The sequence below is a fragment of the Eurytemora carolleeae genome, unplaced genomic scaffold (assembly GCF_000591075.1).
Source record: "Eurytemora carolleeae unplaced genomic scaffold, Eaff_2.0 scaffold314, whole genome shotgun sequence".
In the NCBI taxonomy this organism is placed as follows: Eukaryota; Metazoa; Arthropoda; class Copepoda; order Calanoida; family Temoridae; genus Eurytemora; species Eurytemora carolleeae.
In genome coordinates, this window is record NW_019396253.1 from 273,658 (window position 1) to 294,309 (window position 20,652).

Here is a 20,652-nt window from a genome sequence, read left to right on the forward strand (position 1 = left end):
ATTTTTTTGCCTAATCATTAAATATGCCATCTAAACTCAACAGATTATATGTAAGGCAGAAACGAGGCATCGTAACATTATCTAAGTTTCAGGTCGTCTTTACAGTCTCATCTTTTGTGGGTAATCCTGTATTCTAAATAAGGTCTATACTAAGACGACTTTTAAAACTATTTCCATTACTGGATTGAACAAGAAATTGTATTTTTCTAAGCTTTTATAATGAGTATTTTAGAGTATTACATACATACAAATAACTATGAATATCATATACTTTAAAAATTTAGATTTTTGTATAAGAAGGAATATATGCAATACAGACTACTTTAGATTTCAATTTGACGTTTATTGGATTCAAACAAACAGAAAGACAAACAGCCATGCAAAGTATATATATACATATAACGAATGTAAAGGGATAAAGGGGTGGGGGATAAGGGGATCACTCTGATCTCGCCAGGTTACATTTGTTGCATAAAACTTTAGTCCAGACGGACAGTACGACTGAATTCATGATACAGTAGTAGTTCATGTTGTACCGGCTCGGAGCATGCAATTTTTAGAGTGGGGTCACTGGGGTGGGATGTGAATAGAATAGGACAAATTATGGAAGGGAAGATAAAGGGACTGTACAGTATAATCTAGATAGAGAAGAATGTGATGAATGATGAGGGAAGATAAAGGGATTGTACAGTATAATCTAGATAGAGAAGAATGTGATGAATGATGAGGGAAGATAAAGGGATTGTACAGTATAATCTAGATAATGAAGAATGTGATGAATGTTGAGGGAAGATAAAGGGATTGTACAGTATAATCTAGATAATGAAGAATTTGATGAATGTTGAGGGAAGATAAAGGGACTGTACAGTATAATCTAGATAATGAAGAATGTGATGAATGTTGAGGGAAGATAAAGGGACTGTACAGTATAATCTAGATAGAGAAGAATGTGATGAATGTTGAGGAAAAAACTAAAGGGACTGTACAGTATAATCTAGATAGAGAAGAATGTGATGAATGTTGATGAAAAAATTAAAGGGACTGTACAGTATAATCTAGATAGAGGAGAATGTGATGAATATTGAGGGAAGATAAAGGGATTGTACAGTATAATCTAGATAGAGAAGAATGTGAGGAATGTTGAGGGAAGAACGGGAACCATCCCTTTACTGCACCTACAATTGTCAATTTTAATTTTATCATTTTCAAAAATGAGTATTATTTAAACAATCTTTTTATTTCAATTAAACATATTTTAGTCTAAATTATTATATCGGACATTGTAATTCCGTAGACAGGACCTTTAAAGAGACTGTTCATGATATAGTCTGTAAACGTAATTTTCAGTCTTGAACCCTTACATTAAAACTCAAAGTCACATTTACAGACTAACCACAATTGAAAAAATTAATTTTCCCAAAGAAAAATAAGAATAACTAGATCATTTTTAATTATACAATGGTGATTATCATTATTTTAATTATTATTATATACTATATTGATTTAATTTACCCATTGTCTGGAATTAGACAAGGATGGCCCAAAGATTGCCAGAAGAGAACTCGACAGCTTTTACAGAGAAGAATCAACTCAGTAAACTCCTAAATACAGTGGAAAACATAAATCTGTGGAATGCAAGACGACCTTTAAGCTTGAGTTTTAGACTCGAGTTATGGTATAATATAGTCAAATAAACAAAAAAACGGAGAGCAGGAAGACGAGTTTTAGACTCGAGTTATGGAAGTATATAGTCAAGTGAACAAAATACGAGAAAAGGGAAGACGACTTTTAGACTCGAGTTATGGCAGTATATAGTCAACTAAACAAAAATACGATAAAAGGAAGACAACTTTTAGATTCAAGTTATGGCAGTATATAGTCAACTAAACAAAAATACGATAAAAAGGAAGACGACTTTTAGACTCGAGTTATGGAAGTATATAGTCAACTAAACAAAAATACGATAAAAAGGAAGACGACTTTTAGANTTATTAACCTAGAAATAATGAACTCTATCTGTAGATTATTAAAGTGTGCAGAAACCAACTCTTTCCAAATTCTTCTCTCTTTAACTATCAGAGACATCATGGGCATCACATCTCCTGGAATAAAAAATATTTAAAGGGATCATTTAGGAAATTTAAATAGGAGTGTGTGTAACGCGGGATATGTGCAAAGTATGTCCATGCAGAGTAGGTCTTAAATCAAGTTTACTTTTGATCTGTAATTTTAAATAAAGATAAAAAAAACCATTGAGGACATTTTGAGTATCTTTACAGGATTTTAGAAGCTTAAAATACCCTAACCACACTTTTTGGGGTTCAACCTTTTAATTTACAATATTTCTTCTTAAAAAGGCCTTTTATATTTCTTACAAAATATTTTCAACTCATACAAAAATGTCAGAAACAAAATGTAAAAAGTAAATAGGATGTTTTTCATTTCACTTTCCATAAATAAAGTAAAGCAATTACATGATCTGAATATAAAACTGTTTTTAACTACACCTGCAGTTTAAATACATGGCAATAAAAGTTGAATACAAATATACTTCAGATCGAATCAGAAATCTATGTTATATAAACATGTATAATGTTTACACACAGTGGCATGCAATTATATCAATATAATGAGGACACAACTCTTTTATTTAAGTTTTAATTTTTTTAGTTGTCAGCTTCTCTGTGTTTAACCATGTTTTTGTGTATCCATGCTGTTTATAAGCTTGATATAAATAAAAATTTAAATCGAAAGTCGTCTTTGTAACTTAAAATTACGTGTAAAGTTTCTGGAAACTGTTTTAACCTGCTCTATCTATATCTTTGCTGTCGGATAGACGGAGTAATATCTCACGAATACATTCTTCAGGCAATTCATCCATTGTCATCCCATCCTCCTCCCAGAGCATCTCATCCTCATCCTCATCCTCATCCATCAGAATCTTTATCCCCCCCCCCCTCACCAATATTTAAAATTATTTTTTTTTCCGGATATTAGAAATGTTTTAGAAAATTGGTTGGAAAACTACCCAGTGTCAGAACTTATTGAATTTGATCCGCTTCTCAAATCCACCAATATCCTAATTTAATTGAGTGCCGGCTTAAATCTTGAAACATTGAGTACAATTTTAAATTAAACCAACCATTTTTAAACCGCGTCTTAACTTCAGGCTGCCGCTCAAATTCTTTAAATTCGGCCTCAGTTCAAGTCCTTTATTCACCCTGTCATCGAAAATAAATGCAAGAAACATACCTCTGTTTTTAAATCCTCAGATCCTTTGATCTTATTTTCCTCCTTATTCTCCTTCTTCTTCTCCTTCTCTTCCTTCTCCTCCTTCTCTTCCTTCTCCTCCTTCTCATCCTTCTCCTCTTTCTCCCTCTTTCCTTCTCTACTCCTGCTTCTATACTCCCTGCACCCCATATTCCTCTTTTGTTCCATAGCTGTAATACAGGCCAGTCTTCGTCTAAACATTTAATATCTTAATTATTAAACATTAATTCAATATCTTAATTGTTAAATATTAATTCAATATCTTAATTGTTAAATATTAATTCAATATCTTAATTGTTAAATATTAATTCAATATCTTAATTGTTAAATATTAATTCAATTTCAATATCTTAATTATTAAATATTAATTCACTATCTTAATTGTTAGATATTAATTCAATATCTTAATTATTAAATATTAATTCAATATCTTAATTGGTTAAATATGAATTCAATATCTTAATTGTTAAATATGAATTCAATATCTTAATTGTTAGATATTAATTCAATATCTTAATTATTAAATATTAATTCAATATCTTAATTATTAAATATTAATTCAATATCTTAATTATTAAATATGAATTCAATATCTTAATTGTTAAATATTAATTCAATATCTTAATTGTTAAATATTAATTCAATATCTTAATTATTAAACATTAATTCAATATCTTAATTATTAAATATTAATTCAATATCTTAATTATTAAATATTAATTCAATACCTTAATTATTAAATATTAATTCAACATCTTAATTAAATACTAATTCAATATCTTAATTATTAAATATTTAAACTTTGGCATTGCAAGACGACTGTTAGACTCAAGTTTTGTTTTTAAATTGCCCAATAAACATGAAACACAGAAAATGAAAGTAGGGTTAAAATAAATAAGTTAATTTTACCTTGGTTTCACTTTTTCATTTTTATTTACAACGCACAGAAGACATAATAGATTGTACTAAATGTTGTTTTTCTTTTCCACAATTTTATGCGTCTTTGCATTGTACATTAATGCTTTATTATGGGATTTTATTCATACAGTAATCAACAACTTTTTATTGTGTGTTTTTTCCAAAGAGACTTGAATCCAGATCATAAAAATAAAAAAATAAAAAAAAATAAGCCAATGTACGTGAAGTTGAAAGATACATAAATAGAAACTTTTTAAACCTGTAATTATAATTTTAAAAACTCTTTCATGTACAGATTTATGTACTTCAGGTTTATGTACAGATTTATGTAATGATTTATGTACAGATTTATGTACAGATTTATGCAATGATCGTCAAACATTTAAAAAAGAACCTTTCTTAGTTTCAAGTGAAGCTTCACCTTGCATTAGTATGAGCTCTGTTTAATGTCTCACTTCCATGATTGCTCCCCCAGACCTTTCTCTCATCAAGCTCATAATGAAGATCCTGAAATTTTATTAGGGGTTATTTATTTGCCGTACTGTCCCGTTCTGCCTCATAGTCCATACTTGTGCTGTACTGCTTGCCTTTCATCGAATTTTTTTTGCATTCTATTGTAGAAAAAAAAAATTGCGAGAATTTTCTTTTTTAGAAGGGAAATTCCGCATTTTTTCGCAAAATGGACACATATTTTTTCCCACGAAATTTCACGTCGTTTTCGCTTTCTTTTGCAAAATTCATTTTCACGAAAAAATGGCAAATGTCGCGAAACAATTTGAGACATACGAAAGAAAGTTTTCGCTGGAATTTCTATCAATATATATTTCAGAATGTATAATTAGAAATATCAAAGATATAGTAATATTGAAGTAGTTGAACCAATTTTCTTGTAGTTCAACCTATTCTACGCAGTTTTAATGCTTGTCGTAATTCATTAATGGTCCCAGGTTGTATAGATATAAGGATTAAACGTTTAGATTGATTGTTGCAAAGTTTATTCTAAAAAATTATTTACCTCAGTTAATTTCTTTAAAATATGTTCTCCGCGTTTCTCAGCAAATACCGATACAGCCATTTCTTCCAGAATCCTTTATTTATAATTATTGGTTAATTGATTTATAAATTGAATTAAAATCAAAGGATTAAAGATTAAAAATCAAAAGACTAAAAAGCATGTTGACACTATACTGTCATTTTCCTTCCATTGTTAAACAGTTGACTAATTGATTAAATCGAATAGACGTACATATACAGCCATTTCTACAAAATCCTTTAGTTATAATTATTGATTAATTAATGTATGATTGATTGATTTAAGGGACTGGACACTTTTTACTTTCACTTATTCCAGAATCCCACCGTTATTGCTCTGTAAAGCTTTTTTGAAATTGTTTAAAAATCAACGGATAATAAATACCTGATTTAAGTATATATTGTATAATTACTATTTGCTGCATGACAAGTTCAGGAGTTCGGGAGTTCAGGGGTTCAGAAGTTTAGGAGTTCTGGAGTTCCGGTAGTTCAGGAGTTTAGGTGTTCAGGAGTTTAAAGGTTCAGAGTTCAAGATTAGAGGAGTTTAAGAAGGCATGACTACAGAAGTTTAGGAGTTCAAGAATTCAGAAGAGTTCTGAAGTTCAAAAGTTCAGGAAATCAGGTGTATAGTAATTCAGAAGTTTAGACGTTCAGTATTTCAGGAGTTCAGAATTTCGGTAGTTCAAGAGTTCAGTAATTCATGAGTTCGGGTGTTCAGGAGTTTAGGAGTTCAGGAGTTCAGGAGTTCAGTAGTTCAGGGTTTATAAATTCAAGAGTTCGGAAGTTTAGGAGTTTAGGAGTTAAGGATTTCAGTCGATTTCAGAAGTTCAGAAGTTTAGGAGTCCATGAGTTCAGAAGTTTAAAAGTTCAGGAGTTAAGGAGTTCAGTATAATTTAGGAGTCCATGATTTCAGGAGTTTGGGAGTTCAAAAATGCATAAGTTCATGAAATAAAAAGTTCAGAAGTTTAGAAGTTGTTCAGGAATAAATGAGTTTAAAGGATCAAAAAATAAATGAATTCAAGAAGTCAAGAGTTAAAGAAATAAAGAAATTTCAAGAGATCAAGAGTTAAAGAAATAAATGAGTTCAAGAGGTCAAGAGTTAAAGAAATAAAGGAGTTTAAGAGGTCAAGAGTTAAAGAAATAAATGAGTTAAAGAGGTCAAGAGTTAAAGAAATAAATGAGGTCAAGAGGTCAAGAGGTCAAGAGTTAAAGAAATAAAGGAGTTAAAGAGGGCAAGAGTTAAATAAAGAGGGAATTTACAAAGTTTTCCTAATTTATTTATTAACTTCACTTAACTAAAAAAAGTTTTTTTAACGTTTTCTTTAAGTTTACAAAAAAGTTGAGGCCGTTTCCATAGAACAAAAATGTGTAAGAAAACTTTTTGGCGATAAAATGGGTTTTAAATAATAGCGTTTTATAAATTGCGATGTTTGGCTAAATTAGCACAAGCGATTTAACTTATGTTCATAGTATAACTGTCCCATTAATAAAAAGATTTGGAAATCGTCCCTTTAACCTTACCTGAAAATTAGCTTCTGACATGAACCTGGCAGGTTGAAGAGACGATCAGGACTTAATAGAAGCCTAGAAAATAAAATGTATACTTATCTATGGGTTGCTCTAGGCGTACTTTTAAAGAGAGACGTGCCTGATTCGCATTGGTATCGTCGCCACTTACTTATAAAGAGAAATCAAGATATAAACTTTAAACTATGAAAAGTAACCCTCAATGCTACGTCGCCAGATTGACAACGATACCCTTAACATAATTGTCTGGTCTAATTATTGAACTCTTTGTTTTTGAAAAAAAGTTTATTTTCATTTCTTGCTTCTCAGAAACAATGGAGAAAATTGTCAAAATTAACTGCTTTTCTGATCTGCTATGTATGAGAATCTAACAAAGTTTTATGAAAATGTAACAATATTTTTGAGAAACAAACATAGAGAATAGAATTTATAGAGAGGAATTTACTAGAAAAAAAGTGTAAAACGGCCAGTTTCTTTGTTTCCATACTGCAGGTGTACTTCACATATTTATGCTATATAACCTGTTGGGCCCTGGAATATCATTTCATAGAAAATCTAAAATTATTGTTAAAAGAAACCCAAATAATGAAATAGGCTGGTTTCATAATTGACCGATGATCATTTCACATAAACTCTATGCCTTCCACTGTACAAACGATGATTTTCCGTTATAACTATAAATCAAATGAAATGAATAGTCTAGGGAACATACTGTATTAATATGCTCTACTGCATAAAATTTGTGAACATTTACATGATTTGTACACTTTGAACTCCCTTTCAGGCTGAAAGGGACTGAAAAAATTCATACCGAGAGATTCTTTTAATTCCTCTCTATATATTCTATTCTCTATGGAAACAAAGCTTGAAGAGAATCTATCTAAAACAATCAATTTTATCCAATCGGAAGTGAACACTGAACAGTACAAATCTAACAATTTAGTTCTCGATTATTAAAGAAGGTCGACATTAATACAGACTGTATCTGAACTATGTCACATTACACGAAAAGCGACGACCCACAGTATTTCTAAAAATGTCGTCATTATTATAACTTGAGAAATCTTGAAAATAGAAAAACAAATAAAGACACGGTCAATTTTTAAACCGTATATGTCTATTTTAAACCGTATATGTCTATTTTAAACCGTATATGTCTATTTTAAACCGTATATGTCTATTTTAAACCGTATATGTCTATTTTCTATGTTTATCGCGACATAGGTAATAATTTTAGTACAACACAAACAAAAACACATTCACAAACATAAATTCCGTACCTAAACTAGTATATATATACAATATATATTTTGTATAATAAAAATGCTATTTTGTAAAACCCTACGGAAAATAAAAATATTTAGTTTTAAAAAAAAGTTCTCGATTATTTGAACCATCTTCTGCTATTTTACCTAGGTTCTACATATCAATATGACTTCTTTCTATATCAGTACTTTACATTTTAGAATTATTTTCAAGATTCTTAGAATATTTTCTTAAAACACAAACAATTTACTATACCTTAATAGAGTTGAAACATAGTGAAATCTTCGGATATCGTGAACAGCTGATCTGTAATATTAAGTATGTAATGGAACTATGATGTTGCCAGAATATCTGATTAAGCATCCATATATCTTTGCACAACCCAATGCCGAGACCTTAGATATTTCAAACTATGAATTCTGCTAGATCAAATAAGTTCAGTTTAAAAGGTTTACCAGGCTGCAAAGACAGGGATTAGAAAATTTAAGTTCTTTCAGTTCCTTTCAGAAATTTGTCAACATTTTTGTTAAATAAAATTCTAACATCGTCTTAAATTTAGAAAAAAAAAATCGAAAAAAGTAATTGATTCAAAAAAGGGTGAAATGGGTACTAATATTTTTAATGTACAAACCTAAAATCCAACCGCTTCAATACATCGGATAAAGTGTTAAAGCCTGCAACCTCCCTAAATAAAAAAAACTTTTTAAAAATCAACCTCCGTGAATAAGAAAATTTATTTGATTTGATTGATTTTAAAAGTTGTATCCTCCTTAAATAATTAATATGTATAAAGATTGCAACCTTCTTTCAAAAGAAAGCTATATAGCTCTGTATTTCACAAGCCTTCTTGAATGAGAAAATATGCTTAAATATAAAGACCTCTGAAAGTTTTTTAATTGCTAATTTTTATTTACCTTGTACATTTTAGTGTGATGGGGCAATAGGGTTGGAGCACAGGCAGTGATTTGTGTCTTTCTAGTCTAGATAGATAGATAGATAGATAGATAGATAGATAGATAGATAGATGATAGATAGATAGATAGATAGATAGATAGATAGATAGATAGATAGATAGATATAGATAGATAGATAGATAGATAGATAGATAGATAGATAAATGTAAATAATATGAAGAACTATAAGAAAAGCACAAAGAACTGGTTAGATATAACTGGGAAAAGTTGACTCACTGAAAATCCCCATAGTTCAGCTTAGAGACAGATAGATAGATAGATAGTTGTAGAGAGTGATTTAAATATAGATAGATATATAGATATATAGATAGATATATAGATATGCAGAAAGATAAACAGATATATAGATAGATAGAAAGTGAGAAAAGATTAGAAAAGATTAAAATTATTGAAAACAAAGATTTTGTATCTAAACATAAATTTGTGAGATATCCCAAACAAATTCTGCTTAATATTTAGAACCAAATATGTCCATAATTTCAATATGTATTCGGTAGCTCTATATTACGAAAAACAAATTTGTTTTTCATAATAATGCAAAATGGCAATAAGGACAGATTTCACATTCTTTGTTTCTTTAAAAGTCAAAATATGCTATAATACAAGTCAGTAAAATGTCACAAAGAACAAAGTTGAATTTAAATAAATTCTGAAAAACGAATGCTTGCCATATTCCCATGGTATTTCCTAAACTGTAATATTTTTGAGTAGTTGAAGCAATTCAGTAAAATCTCACGAAGAAGAAAAGGTTGAACCTTAACTACAACTTGGAATAAACACGAAACATTTTTGTATGAATTTGTTTTTTGGTTTATTTGATCAACCAACCATTGTTTGTATTTCTTTTTTTCGAATAATCACATAAACAGCCCCAATCAAAAACTTTATTTTATCACGATTTTAACACTATCCTTGCTGGGGTACTTAAAACCCAGAAAACGCTGGGGGGGGGGTCAATTTACCCCATCCCCCTCCCTCTAATATATATTTGATGTCCAAATATGACAAATGATACATCATTGGAAAGCTCTTATGCTCCACTTTCAGAATCTGCAAAAGAATGCAAATTTGAAAAAAATTAATTTAATTTGCAAAATCCAGTTATATAGTAAAAATGTTTGCAAAAAAGAAATCCCAAAAATGATATCCATTTTTGAAAAGACCTTGACCATGCCATTTCAAATATGAAAAAATGTTACTAAATTTTAAATAACCTGATATGTAATTGAGAAAAATAAAAAATTTGCAAATTTCGTTTTACGGGATTGACAATTTGCAAAATATCGCGGATTTTCCTGCATTTATTCGTAGATTTCCAATATATTACCTATCTACCTATATTAATATCGGTGTAACGAAACGATCACCAAAAAGAAAAGATGAAAATAAAAGGTCCCTATTTTTCTTTTAATTTTAGAGTTTGTGTTTTATACGAAGTTTGAAGCAAAAAATCGGCTTAATATTGGACAAAACTGAAAGTCAAGGCGAAGTGTGTATTTTGTTAAATTTCTTGATAAGAAACGGAAATTTTAAGCTAACATCGTCCTAAAACAGAAATATTTTTAAGCTGACATCGTCCTAAAATAGAAATAAGTTACAACGGAAAAATACAATTTAAAAAGGGAACATAAAAAAGGACGTTGATTTGATTTGATACAGTTATTCATAAAAAAGATTTGTTCTTAAAATTTTGTTTTTAATTTAAACAATCTCTAAAATATTTATTTGAGCACGTTCTGTAGGGCGCACCCGTATATATTACCCGTGCACGCATTTTTTAGGATTATTATATGATAATTGTAGACAACAGCTGGGTAACAACCGGAGGTCATAAAATTTACAGTTTTTTCTAAAATACAGAAAAATTACATTGAAAAAAAAACATTTTTTTTTAATTCGTTTTTATAAAAAGAAATTAAAATTGGCGTAGTTATTAGTTAATATAGTTTGCCAACACAATTAGGCTGTGCATAAATTTGTCTTGATTCATAATTTAACGTACAAGGTTACCCACAAAAAATGAGACTTCAGAGACGACGTAGAGAATTTATATTCGGTCTTCATTCTTAATTTCTGGGTACCCTGCAGCCAATGACTTATCTTGTCCAGAGTCAAAATTATATATTACACCATTAAAAAACTGTTTTTAAGCCAGAAAACCGAATTCAATCTTAGGAGAGTATTAAGTCGTCAATAAAGTTTATTCCTTGAACGTAACCAATTACCAAGTACGTACTTTTAGAGTTCTAAAAATAACTTGAACCAAAAGGCCTGAGAAAAGAAGAAAATAGAAAATACATGATTGGTAAAAGAAGCAAATTTATAGAAGATAGAAGATAGAAGATAAGAAGCAGAAGATAAGAAGATAGAAGAAAGAAGATAGAAGAAGAAGATAAGAAGATAGAAGAAAGAAGATAGAAGATAAGAAGATAGAAGATAGAAGATAGAAGATAGAAGATAGAAGAAGAAGATAAGAAGATAGAAGATAGAAGATAGAAGAAGAAGATAAGAAGATAGAAGATAGAAGATAGAAGATAAGAAGATAGAAGATAGAAGATAGAAGATAGAAGATAGAATAGAAGATAGAAGATAGAAGACAGAAGACAGAAGATAAAAGATAGAAGATAGAAGATAGAAGATAGAAGATAGAAGATAGAAGATAGAAGATAAGAAGATAGAAGATAGAAGATAGAAGATAGAAGATAAGAAGATAAGAAGATAAGAAGATAAGACGATATAAGATAAGAAGATAGAAGATAAGAAGATAAGAAAATAAGAAGATAGAAGATAGAAGATAGAAGATAGAAGATAGAAGATGGAAGATAGAAGTTAGAAGAGAGAAGATAGAAGATAGACGATAGAAGATAAGAAGTAAGAAGATAAGAAGATAGAAGAAAGAAGATAGAAGAAAGAAGATAGAAGATATAAGATAGAAGATAGAAGATAGATGATAGAAGATAGAAGATAGAAGATAGAAGATAGAAGATAGAAGACAGAAGACAGAAGATAAAAGATAGAAGATAGAAGATATAAGATAGTAGATAGAAGATAGAAGATAGAAGATAGAAGATAGAAGATAGAAGATAGAAGAAAGAAGATAGAAGATAGAAGAGAAGAAGATAGAAGATAGAAGATATAAGATATAAGACAGAAGATTCAAGATATTAGATACAAGATACAAGATGCAAAATACAGGATGCGAGGTACAAGTTACAAGATACAGAATGCGAGATACAAGTTACAAGATACAAGTTACAAGATACAAGTTACAAGATACAGGATGCAAGATACAGGATGCAAGATACAAGTTACAAGATACAAGTTATAAGATACAGGATGCAAGATACAAGTTACAAGATACGAGTTACAAGATACAGGATGCAAGATACAGGATGCAAGATACAAGTTACAAGATACAACCTACAAGATACAGGATGCAAGATACAGGATGCAAGATACAAGTTACAAGATACAAGACACAGAATGCAAGATACAGGATACAAGATACAAGTTACAAGATACAAGATACAAGATACAAGTTACAAGATACAAGTTACAAGATACAGGATTAATAATACAATTACAATTATATATACCTTGGGCTGCCTGGATTTCTATTCTCTTTTCCGGAACCAATATCCTAAAAAAACGTACATTTGAGATCCATTTAATTGTTTAATAAAAAGAAAACTGTCGACTTATGAACATCTAGTCCTGTAGTAAACGCCTACTCCATAACAATTTACTCGAGACGTATCTATCCAGGTCTCACTTGTTTTCCAGATCAACCAGGCTTAACTCCTCGGTTCTAAATGACACATCAGTCCACTGAAATTGCTTCACAGGCAATTTCTCAACTTGTATAATTCAACGAGTACCAAAGCCCTATTTTCAAGCTTACTATAGATTCAATGCTAAATCAACTAGTAAAGATCTCTGCAACGAGTAACACAGACTACTTCTTATACTGTAATCAAAACAAAGTCTTATTCAACTGATCTATATTTCGTAGTTCATATTAGAATTGGGTTATTTACAGCGTAATTACATGTTATGAGCCGTTACTATCTATAACGCATTAAATCACATTTATGGGTATGACAAAGTTATGTCTATTTACGAACATGAAATGGGTTAATCGCATTACAGAATTTGCGTAGTTATTATGTGAACAAATGACATATGTATATATTACATTAGGCCCCAAGTGTTGCTACAGTCCAAGAAACATAATGACAGCAATTGTTAAGATAAAACAGACCCATTCCACTTAATAAGCTGGGTTTAAGCAAATGGTACAGGTAAGGTTACAGCAGAAATAATCACTCATAAGATTGCATAAATATTGTGTTTCTATCCCAAAATTGGGTTATTTTTTTGTTGTCTGTTATTTGTCTGTCACCTAACTGTCTCTGTATGTATCCTATGCAGGCTGTATGTTACCTGTCTGTCACCTGTCTGTTAACCCTATTTGTCTCATGTCTGTTACCTGAGTTATAGCTCCAGGTTCTGTTATACATCGTCTTCGTTTTCGTTCTGTATCCGACACTAATCATAAGAGATCAATCAATCAATTAATCAATAAATAATTCTATCAATCAATCAATCATTAAATAATCCAAAATTAAAAAATTTATATATAAATCAACCAGTTAGAATTTTCAAATCATCATAAATAAGTTGTCAATGGTTTCATAAAAAGGCGATTTATTAACCAATCAATTCAAAAAAAATGCATAAAATAAAACCATTGATTTATTTAAAATCATAATAAATTAATGTTACAATGTTTCATCAAAAATCAATTTTTTAGTCGATCAATTGCAATAAAAAAGAATGCACGCAAAATTAATTTCAATCAAAACCATTGCAAAATCAAATTGAATACAAATACCATGATGCAAATCAATTGATCTATCAATTGATTAATCAATCAATCAATTAATCCATGTTACCTGTTTGTTGGAATTCAATACCACTAGCAACTGCAACTTTTCTGTCAATAAATAAATGAATAAATATAAAGAATCGTGTAAAGGAACAAATGAATACAAAAAATTATTATATTTGAACATGTTGTACAGATATTTAAGGAACTGCTGAATATATTTGAATGTTTTGTACAGATATACAAGAGACTACTGAATATATTTGAACATGTTGTACAGATATTTAAGGAACTGCTGAATATATTTGAATGTTTTGTACAGATATACAAGAGACTACTGAATATATTTGAACGTGTTGTACAGATATTTAAGTGACTGCTGAATATATTTGAACATTTTATACAGATATTTCAGGGACTGCTGAATATATTTGAACATGTTGTACAGATATTTCATGAACTGCTGAATATATTTGAACATATACAGATATTTCAGGGACAGCTGAATATATTTGAACGTGTTGTACAGATATACAAGAGACTACTGAATATATTTGAACGTGTTGTACAGATATTTCAGGGACTGCTGAATATATTTGAACATGTTGTACAGATATTTCAGGGACTGCTGAATATATTTGAACATATTATACAGATATTTCACGGACAGTTGAATATATTTGAACATATTATACAGATATTTCAGGGACAGCTGAATATATTTGAACATGTTGTACAGAGGACAGTTGAATATATTTGAACATATTATACAGATATTTCAGGGACAGCTGAATATATTTGAACATGTTGTACAGATATTTCAGGGATAGCTGAATATATTTGAACATATTATACAGATATTTAAGGAACTGCTGAATATATTTGAACGTGTTGTACAGATATAAGGAAGTGCTGAATATATTTGAACATGTTGTACAGATATTTAAGGGACTGCTGAATATATTTGAACATGTTGTACAGATACTTAAGGAACTGCTGAATATATTTGAACATGTTGTACAGATACTTAAGGAACTGCTGAATATATTTGAACGTGTTGTACAGATATTTCAGGGACTGCTGAATATATTTGAATGTTTTGTACAGATATACAAGAGACTACTGAATATATTTGAACGTGTTGTACAGATATTTCAGGGACTGCTGAATATATTTGAACGTGTTGTACAGATATTTCAGGGACTGCTGAATATATTTGAACATGTTGTACAGATATTTCAGAGACTGCTGAATATATTTGAACATATTATACAGATATTTCAGGGACAGTTGAATATATTTGAACATATTATACAGATATTTCAGGGACTGCTGAATATATTTGAACATGTTGTACAGATATTTAAGGGACTGCTGAATATATTTGAACATGTTGTACAGATATAATGGACTGCTGAAGTAGTTTCAACCAATTCTTGATTTTAGAAGAGGTATTTCGATTTATAATGGTACCCTTCAAAACTTCAGGAAATACATAGCCATGTTGCGTATTAAAAAAAGAGTTTAATTTTGACAATTACCGGGACACAAACATTCAACAATTGGAAATTATCAATTTTCTGGTAGAAAAACATGAAATGAAGGTTTTCAAGGAAACCAGTGGCAAGGGATAGAAAGGGGTTGTGTTGTATGAACGAGTTGGAAGTAGAAGGGGAAAGGATTAAAGGGGGTGAGTGTGAAGAATACGAGGTGGGGATTAAAGGGGGGGGGGTGAAGGTATGAGGTGAGGATGAAAGGGGGGGTACCTGGTTTCCCATCCATCCTGACACTTGACCCATTCATCCCCTGGTCCACGCCAGTCTGGAGATAGGAACGGCATTTTCTAGATTTATTATTATTATTATCATTTTTTATAATTATTATTCTTATACTGATTATCATTTATACTATTATTATTGCCATTCCTATTTACACAAAAATATACAAGTACTTGTAAATTGCACGTTAGATTCAAGCCAATGTTTTCAATCATAACTTCTCTTTATGAATATCTGACATTTAACCGAAAAAATTGAATTTTTTCTCTGTAACTTGTGCGTGAAATCAAAACCATAAGAGTAATTTTATTATGTATTTTGACAATTTTGATTTTATTTTAGTTGAAATATAAATTAATTTGATGAATTCTCAGTTTTTTTTAAATAATCAAACATAAATAGAAAATTTATTATTATCATCATCATTATTATTATTATTATTATTATTATTATTATCTCATCATCAGCAATTGTTCTTATTGTCATTGTTGTTCAACACTTTTAATATGTTGCTTTCTTTTTCAATGCAGTTTTTGTGAAAATTTACAAGTATCCTTGTAATAAATAACAAAATCATGTATTACTGGGATATATATGAATTATCAGTGCCAAGTGGCCGGAAGTGTCAAACAATAATATCTTAAAGGTTATTGTCTTATAATTGAGTTATATTGTATTATCAAACTAGGCTTGTATAAAGGCCTAGGCTAGGCATTTGTAATACCAACCAAACATCAACAAACCATCAGCTGTTTTAGACAAAATCCGCCAATCGTTATTTCATGAAATCTATGACATGTAATTTACTGTCAGCTGTTGCCCTAAAAGTGGAAAACTTTAAATAATAGTTTTAATGTTTTACTAACTTACTTATTAATTAAAAATCACTAATTTCCTAACTCCACAAATCCTGAATAAAACTAAAGTATGCGTAGTTTTCTGTCTTTGTGTTGGTCCGCATTATATCCTCTAAACGTACCGACACAACTTATTCCTGCCTGCCCCAGCCTATGATAAGAAATTCTAGTCGTATCGTCCCGAATAAGTTACCAACACAACAGGGCAGTCAGGAATTGAATTATTTTATACCGGCTCGACTGTTAAATGTTGCTCCTTATGGCGTAATAATCTAATGAAGCATAACAATTATTTAAGCATGATGTTGATATAAAATTATGTCAACTGCGTGATTCAGAACGGAACGGAATATGCTTTGACGCGTTTCTTAATCCTTTTTTATTATAAAAACAACTCTATCTATCTATCCATATAGCTGTTTTGCTATCTATCTATCCAAACTGGGTCTCTCTCTCTTTGTATATTTGTACTTTGGTTTCAAGGTTGAAAAGAGGGTTGGTTTGAGCCCTAGCCAGAGAAAGCAGTTGGATACAAACCCAAAGGTGCAACATGGGGGCCAGGGGGAGATTTGAAGATGACCGGAGGGGGGTGAGGAGGGAAGATGTAGGTTGTGGGGGGAAGGGGGGAATAATTCCCCCCCCCCAAAAAAAAAAATGCATTAAAAAATTACAATTACAACTTTTGCTTATTAATTAAAACTATTTTTTGTTGTTCATTTAAACTATTTTTGAGTTAATCTTAACTATATTTATTTAAACTAAAATTTCTATGCTCATTTGAATTATTATGTTTTATTATATAATTCAAACAAACATAAAACAAAGTCAACTGAAATGTTGATTGCTTCACCTATTACGTAGTACACCAGTTAAAATACGAAAACCCATCAAAAAAATTCAACATGATAGCAAACTATGAAGTAGAATAGCCATCAAATAATTCAACATGGTAGCAAACTATGAAGTAGAAAATCCATCAAATAATTCAACATGGTAGCAAACTATGAAATCCATCAAATAATTCAACATGGTAGCAAACTATGAGGTAGAATAGCCATCAAATAATTCAACATGGAAGCAAACTATGAAGTAGAAAATCCATCAAATAATTCAACATGGTAGCAAACTATGAGGTAGAATAGCCATCAAATAATTCAACATGGTAGCAAAATATGAAGTAGAATAGCCATCAAATAATTCAACATGGTAGCAAACTATGAGGTAGAAAAGGGGCGGGTAGAATATCCTTTATTAGTTTACACACGTAAAAAACTTAAAATACTAAATTTTTTGCAAATGAGGTGTCATATATCAAGTGAAAGGATACTTTTTCTCACAAAACCCAGATTTCGATAAAAAAATCTTAAAAAATAAATGTTTAGGAGTATGTATTTACTTGTATATTAACTAAATGTAAAAATATTTATATATATGCAAAATATAGAATCAATTAAGTTAAGAATTTGTCTACAAAAGTTGTCATTTAATTATTTTTTTTGTGTTGTCAATATTACAGGAGATATTAAGAATTTCGTTCAGATTTCATTTGATATATACTATGTAAAATCCCCCCCCTCCCTCCTCATTTGATATATACTATGTAAAATGGAAAAAGATAAGTCTCAAAATTATTATAGTGCAGCGACGGAAAAATTGGAAAATATGGACTGACAAACATTTACTTTATTTTTTAACTTTATTATTACCTTAAGAATAATTATCTAAAATCAGATAGATAGATAGACAGATAGATTTAGATAATTTAAAACCGAGTTGCACACAAAACTGTTTTATTTTTGGTAAAGATTGAATTTCTCCTTACCTTCAAACACTAAAGAAAAATGTAGAGAAGAATAACATGAGCCCACATGCACAAAATATTGTATTTTAGTAGGAAATCGCACTAAATCAAATTGTTTTACAGTTTTANCCCCTCCCTCCTCATTTGATATATACTATGTAAAATGGAAAAAGATAAGTCTCAAAATTATTATAGTGCAGCGACGGAAAAATTGGAAAATATGGACTGACAAACATTTACTTTATTTTTTAACTTTATTATTACCTTAAGAATAATTATCTAAAATCAGATAGATAGATAGACAGATAGATTTAGATAATTTAAAACCGAGTTGCACACAAAACTGTTTTATTTTTGGTAAAGATTGAATTTCTCCTTACCTTCAAACACTAAAGAAAAATGTAGAGAAGAATAACATGAGCCCACATGCACAAAATATTGTATTTTAGTAGGAAATCGCACTAAATCAAATTGTTTTACAGTTTTAGAAACTATAGCCCCAGTGTGTGAGAATGTTAAAAATATGACTAATTATGAGGATTAATCTAAAGGTAAAATAAACATCTACCGACTGATATTTGTTTTCTTAATTCTACATGTTACTTTATATTATGATTAATTCCTACTTTGTGTAGTTGATATCAGTACTTTGCCAAATATGTGGACTGTATACTTTTAAATAAGTGTTTAAGTTCTATTTTATTGAGAACAGAGAAATTATGCATAACCATGAATATTTCTTATTTCTGTTTAGGCTAATCTTATTTTTCAGTTGTTTACGAATAATAAATTTACTGAGTTTCTCTTTAAACCATTTTTATTATTCGAAAAACTATTTCTGTTCAGTTTAATAAAAAATTGTTTACTCTATTTGTATTTTAGCTGACAAGAACTTGGCTATCTTAAAATGTCATCTAGAGTCACCTAGCGGAGAAATTCTAAACTAGAAATAGACAGGCCACTAGGTTGTTGAAGAAACTTTAAACTTACATTGTCGTTGCTGAGACCTTACGAGGTACATTTTACATACTTTCTACCCAAAAAATATGCACTTTCCCCAATTGAGTGAAAACGCCTGAATTATGTGTTTTTCTCTCCACCCAAGAAATTCTTTACATAAATAAGAAGAACAGAGAACAGACATAAGCCAATATCCATTTTGTCCTGGATTAATCTTCATGTTCTACTAATAAGAGCTATCGAGCTCCCGAAGAAATCACTGGAATCTTGGGAATAACCCACAAGTATAACAAGTAAGTAAGTAAGTGTACCGTAAGAAAATGTCTTGAAACATATTATATTAAACTTTTTTTCAAAGGTCTAGTGTTTAGTCATATTTTTAACCTTCTCAAAAATAATTTAAATTTTGTTCATTACATATTGATTTGATTTCGTAGAAAAATCGAGAACTTGGCTATTTTCGAACGACATTTAAAGTCACCTAGCGCGCGGAGAAATTCTGAACTGCTTAAAAATTAAAGAGGTAGGTTTTTCATAATGACTAGAACCATAAAAGTACTTTTCCCAATGAAACAAAAAAGACTTAATTGCGACTTTCTCTCCAAACAAAAAATTCTTTATTTAGATAACATAGATCATTTTCTACCATTTTCAGATAATCTGAGGTTTAGTATTTTATATTTAATACGTGGAGCTAGCGAAGATATCATTGGCATCTTTAGAATTAACAAGTAAGTAAAAGTACTTCTGAATCCTAGGTCTCACAAAAACCAAATTCCCATGGTGAAAATAATGCTAAATATATGTTTATAAGTATGTATTTACTTGTATATTAACTATATGTACAAATATTTATATATGCAAAATATTAAATTAATTAAGTAAAGAATTTGTCTACAAAAGTTATCAATTAATTATTACCTAGTTTTTCTTTTATTCAAAATGAATTCATCCCTGAAAATATATTGTTTAAGTTCGTCCCATCAAATTACTGCAGTTGATAAAATTATTTCTTGGAAAATCAACATTGTGAGAAAATTCAAATTATCAAAAATAACTTTAACAAAATTAAATGAATTTTTTCTTTCTTTTCTTCTATGTTTACAACCGACATTTTAAACAAAAAATTATATTAATTATAAATTAAATTTAGGGTTTGGTTATCAATTAATTTTTAATAGGTCAGTTTTTTTTATACATTTCTCTCCGATGGAATGGTCCGATTGGAAATTTACAGTTTTATGGCGATTTGTAAACACACTTTGTTCAACACTTTTGAACAGAAAGTTTTATTTGTCTCGTAGTTAATAGTTTTAAAGGGACTGCTGTCATAATTTTAGGTGACCCCTCTTTGCGGAGTGACAAGTCAGTGATTCACAAC

General features: G+C 29.8%; 1 protein-coding gene across 1 annotated transcript; it reads right to left on the bottom strand.

Moving 5' to 3' along the window:
• Positions 1-1,082: 1,082 nt before the first annotated feature.
• On the bottom strand, positions 1,083-16,630 carry LOC111699418 (F-box only protein 25). Its single transcript, XM_023470093.1, has 16 exons — positions 16,524-16,630; positions 15,642-15,718; positions 13,943-13,983; positions 13,477-13,535; positions 12,584-12,627; positions 8,928-8,993; positions 8,645-8,698; positions 8,269-8,319; positions 6,742-6,804; positions 5,204-5,276; positions 4,610-4,695; positions 3,253-3,463; positions 2,806-2,941; positions 1,981-2,102; positions 1,513-1,601; positions 1,083-1,175 (listed from the first exon to the last, which is right to left on the bottom strand). The coding sequence occupies exons 2-16, from the start codon at positions 15,713-15,715 to the stop codon at positions 1,115-1,117; spliced, it is 1,230 nt and encodes a 409-aa protein (XP_023325861.1). The 5' UTR covers positions 15,716-15,718; positions 16,524-16,630; the 3' UTR covers positions 1,083-1,114.
• Positions 16,631-20,652: the final 4,022 nt, after the last annotated feature.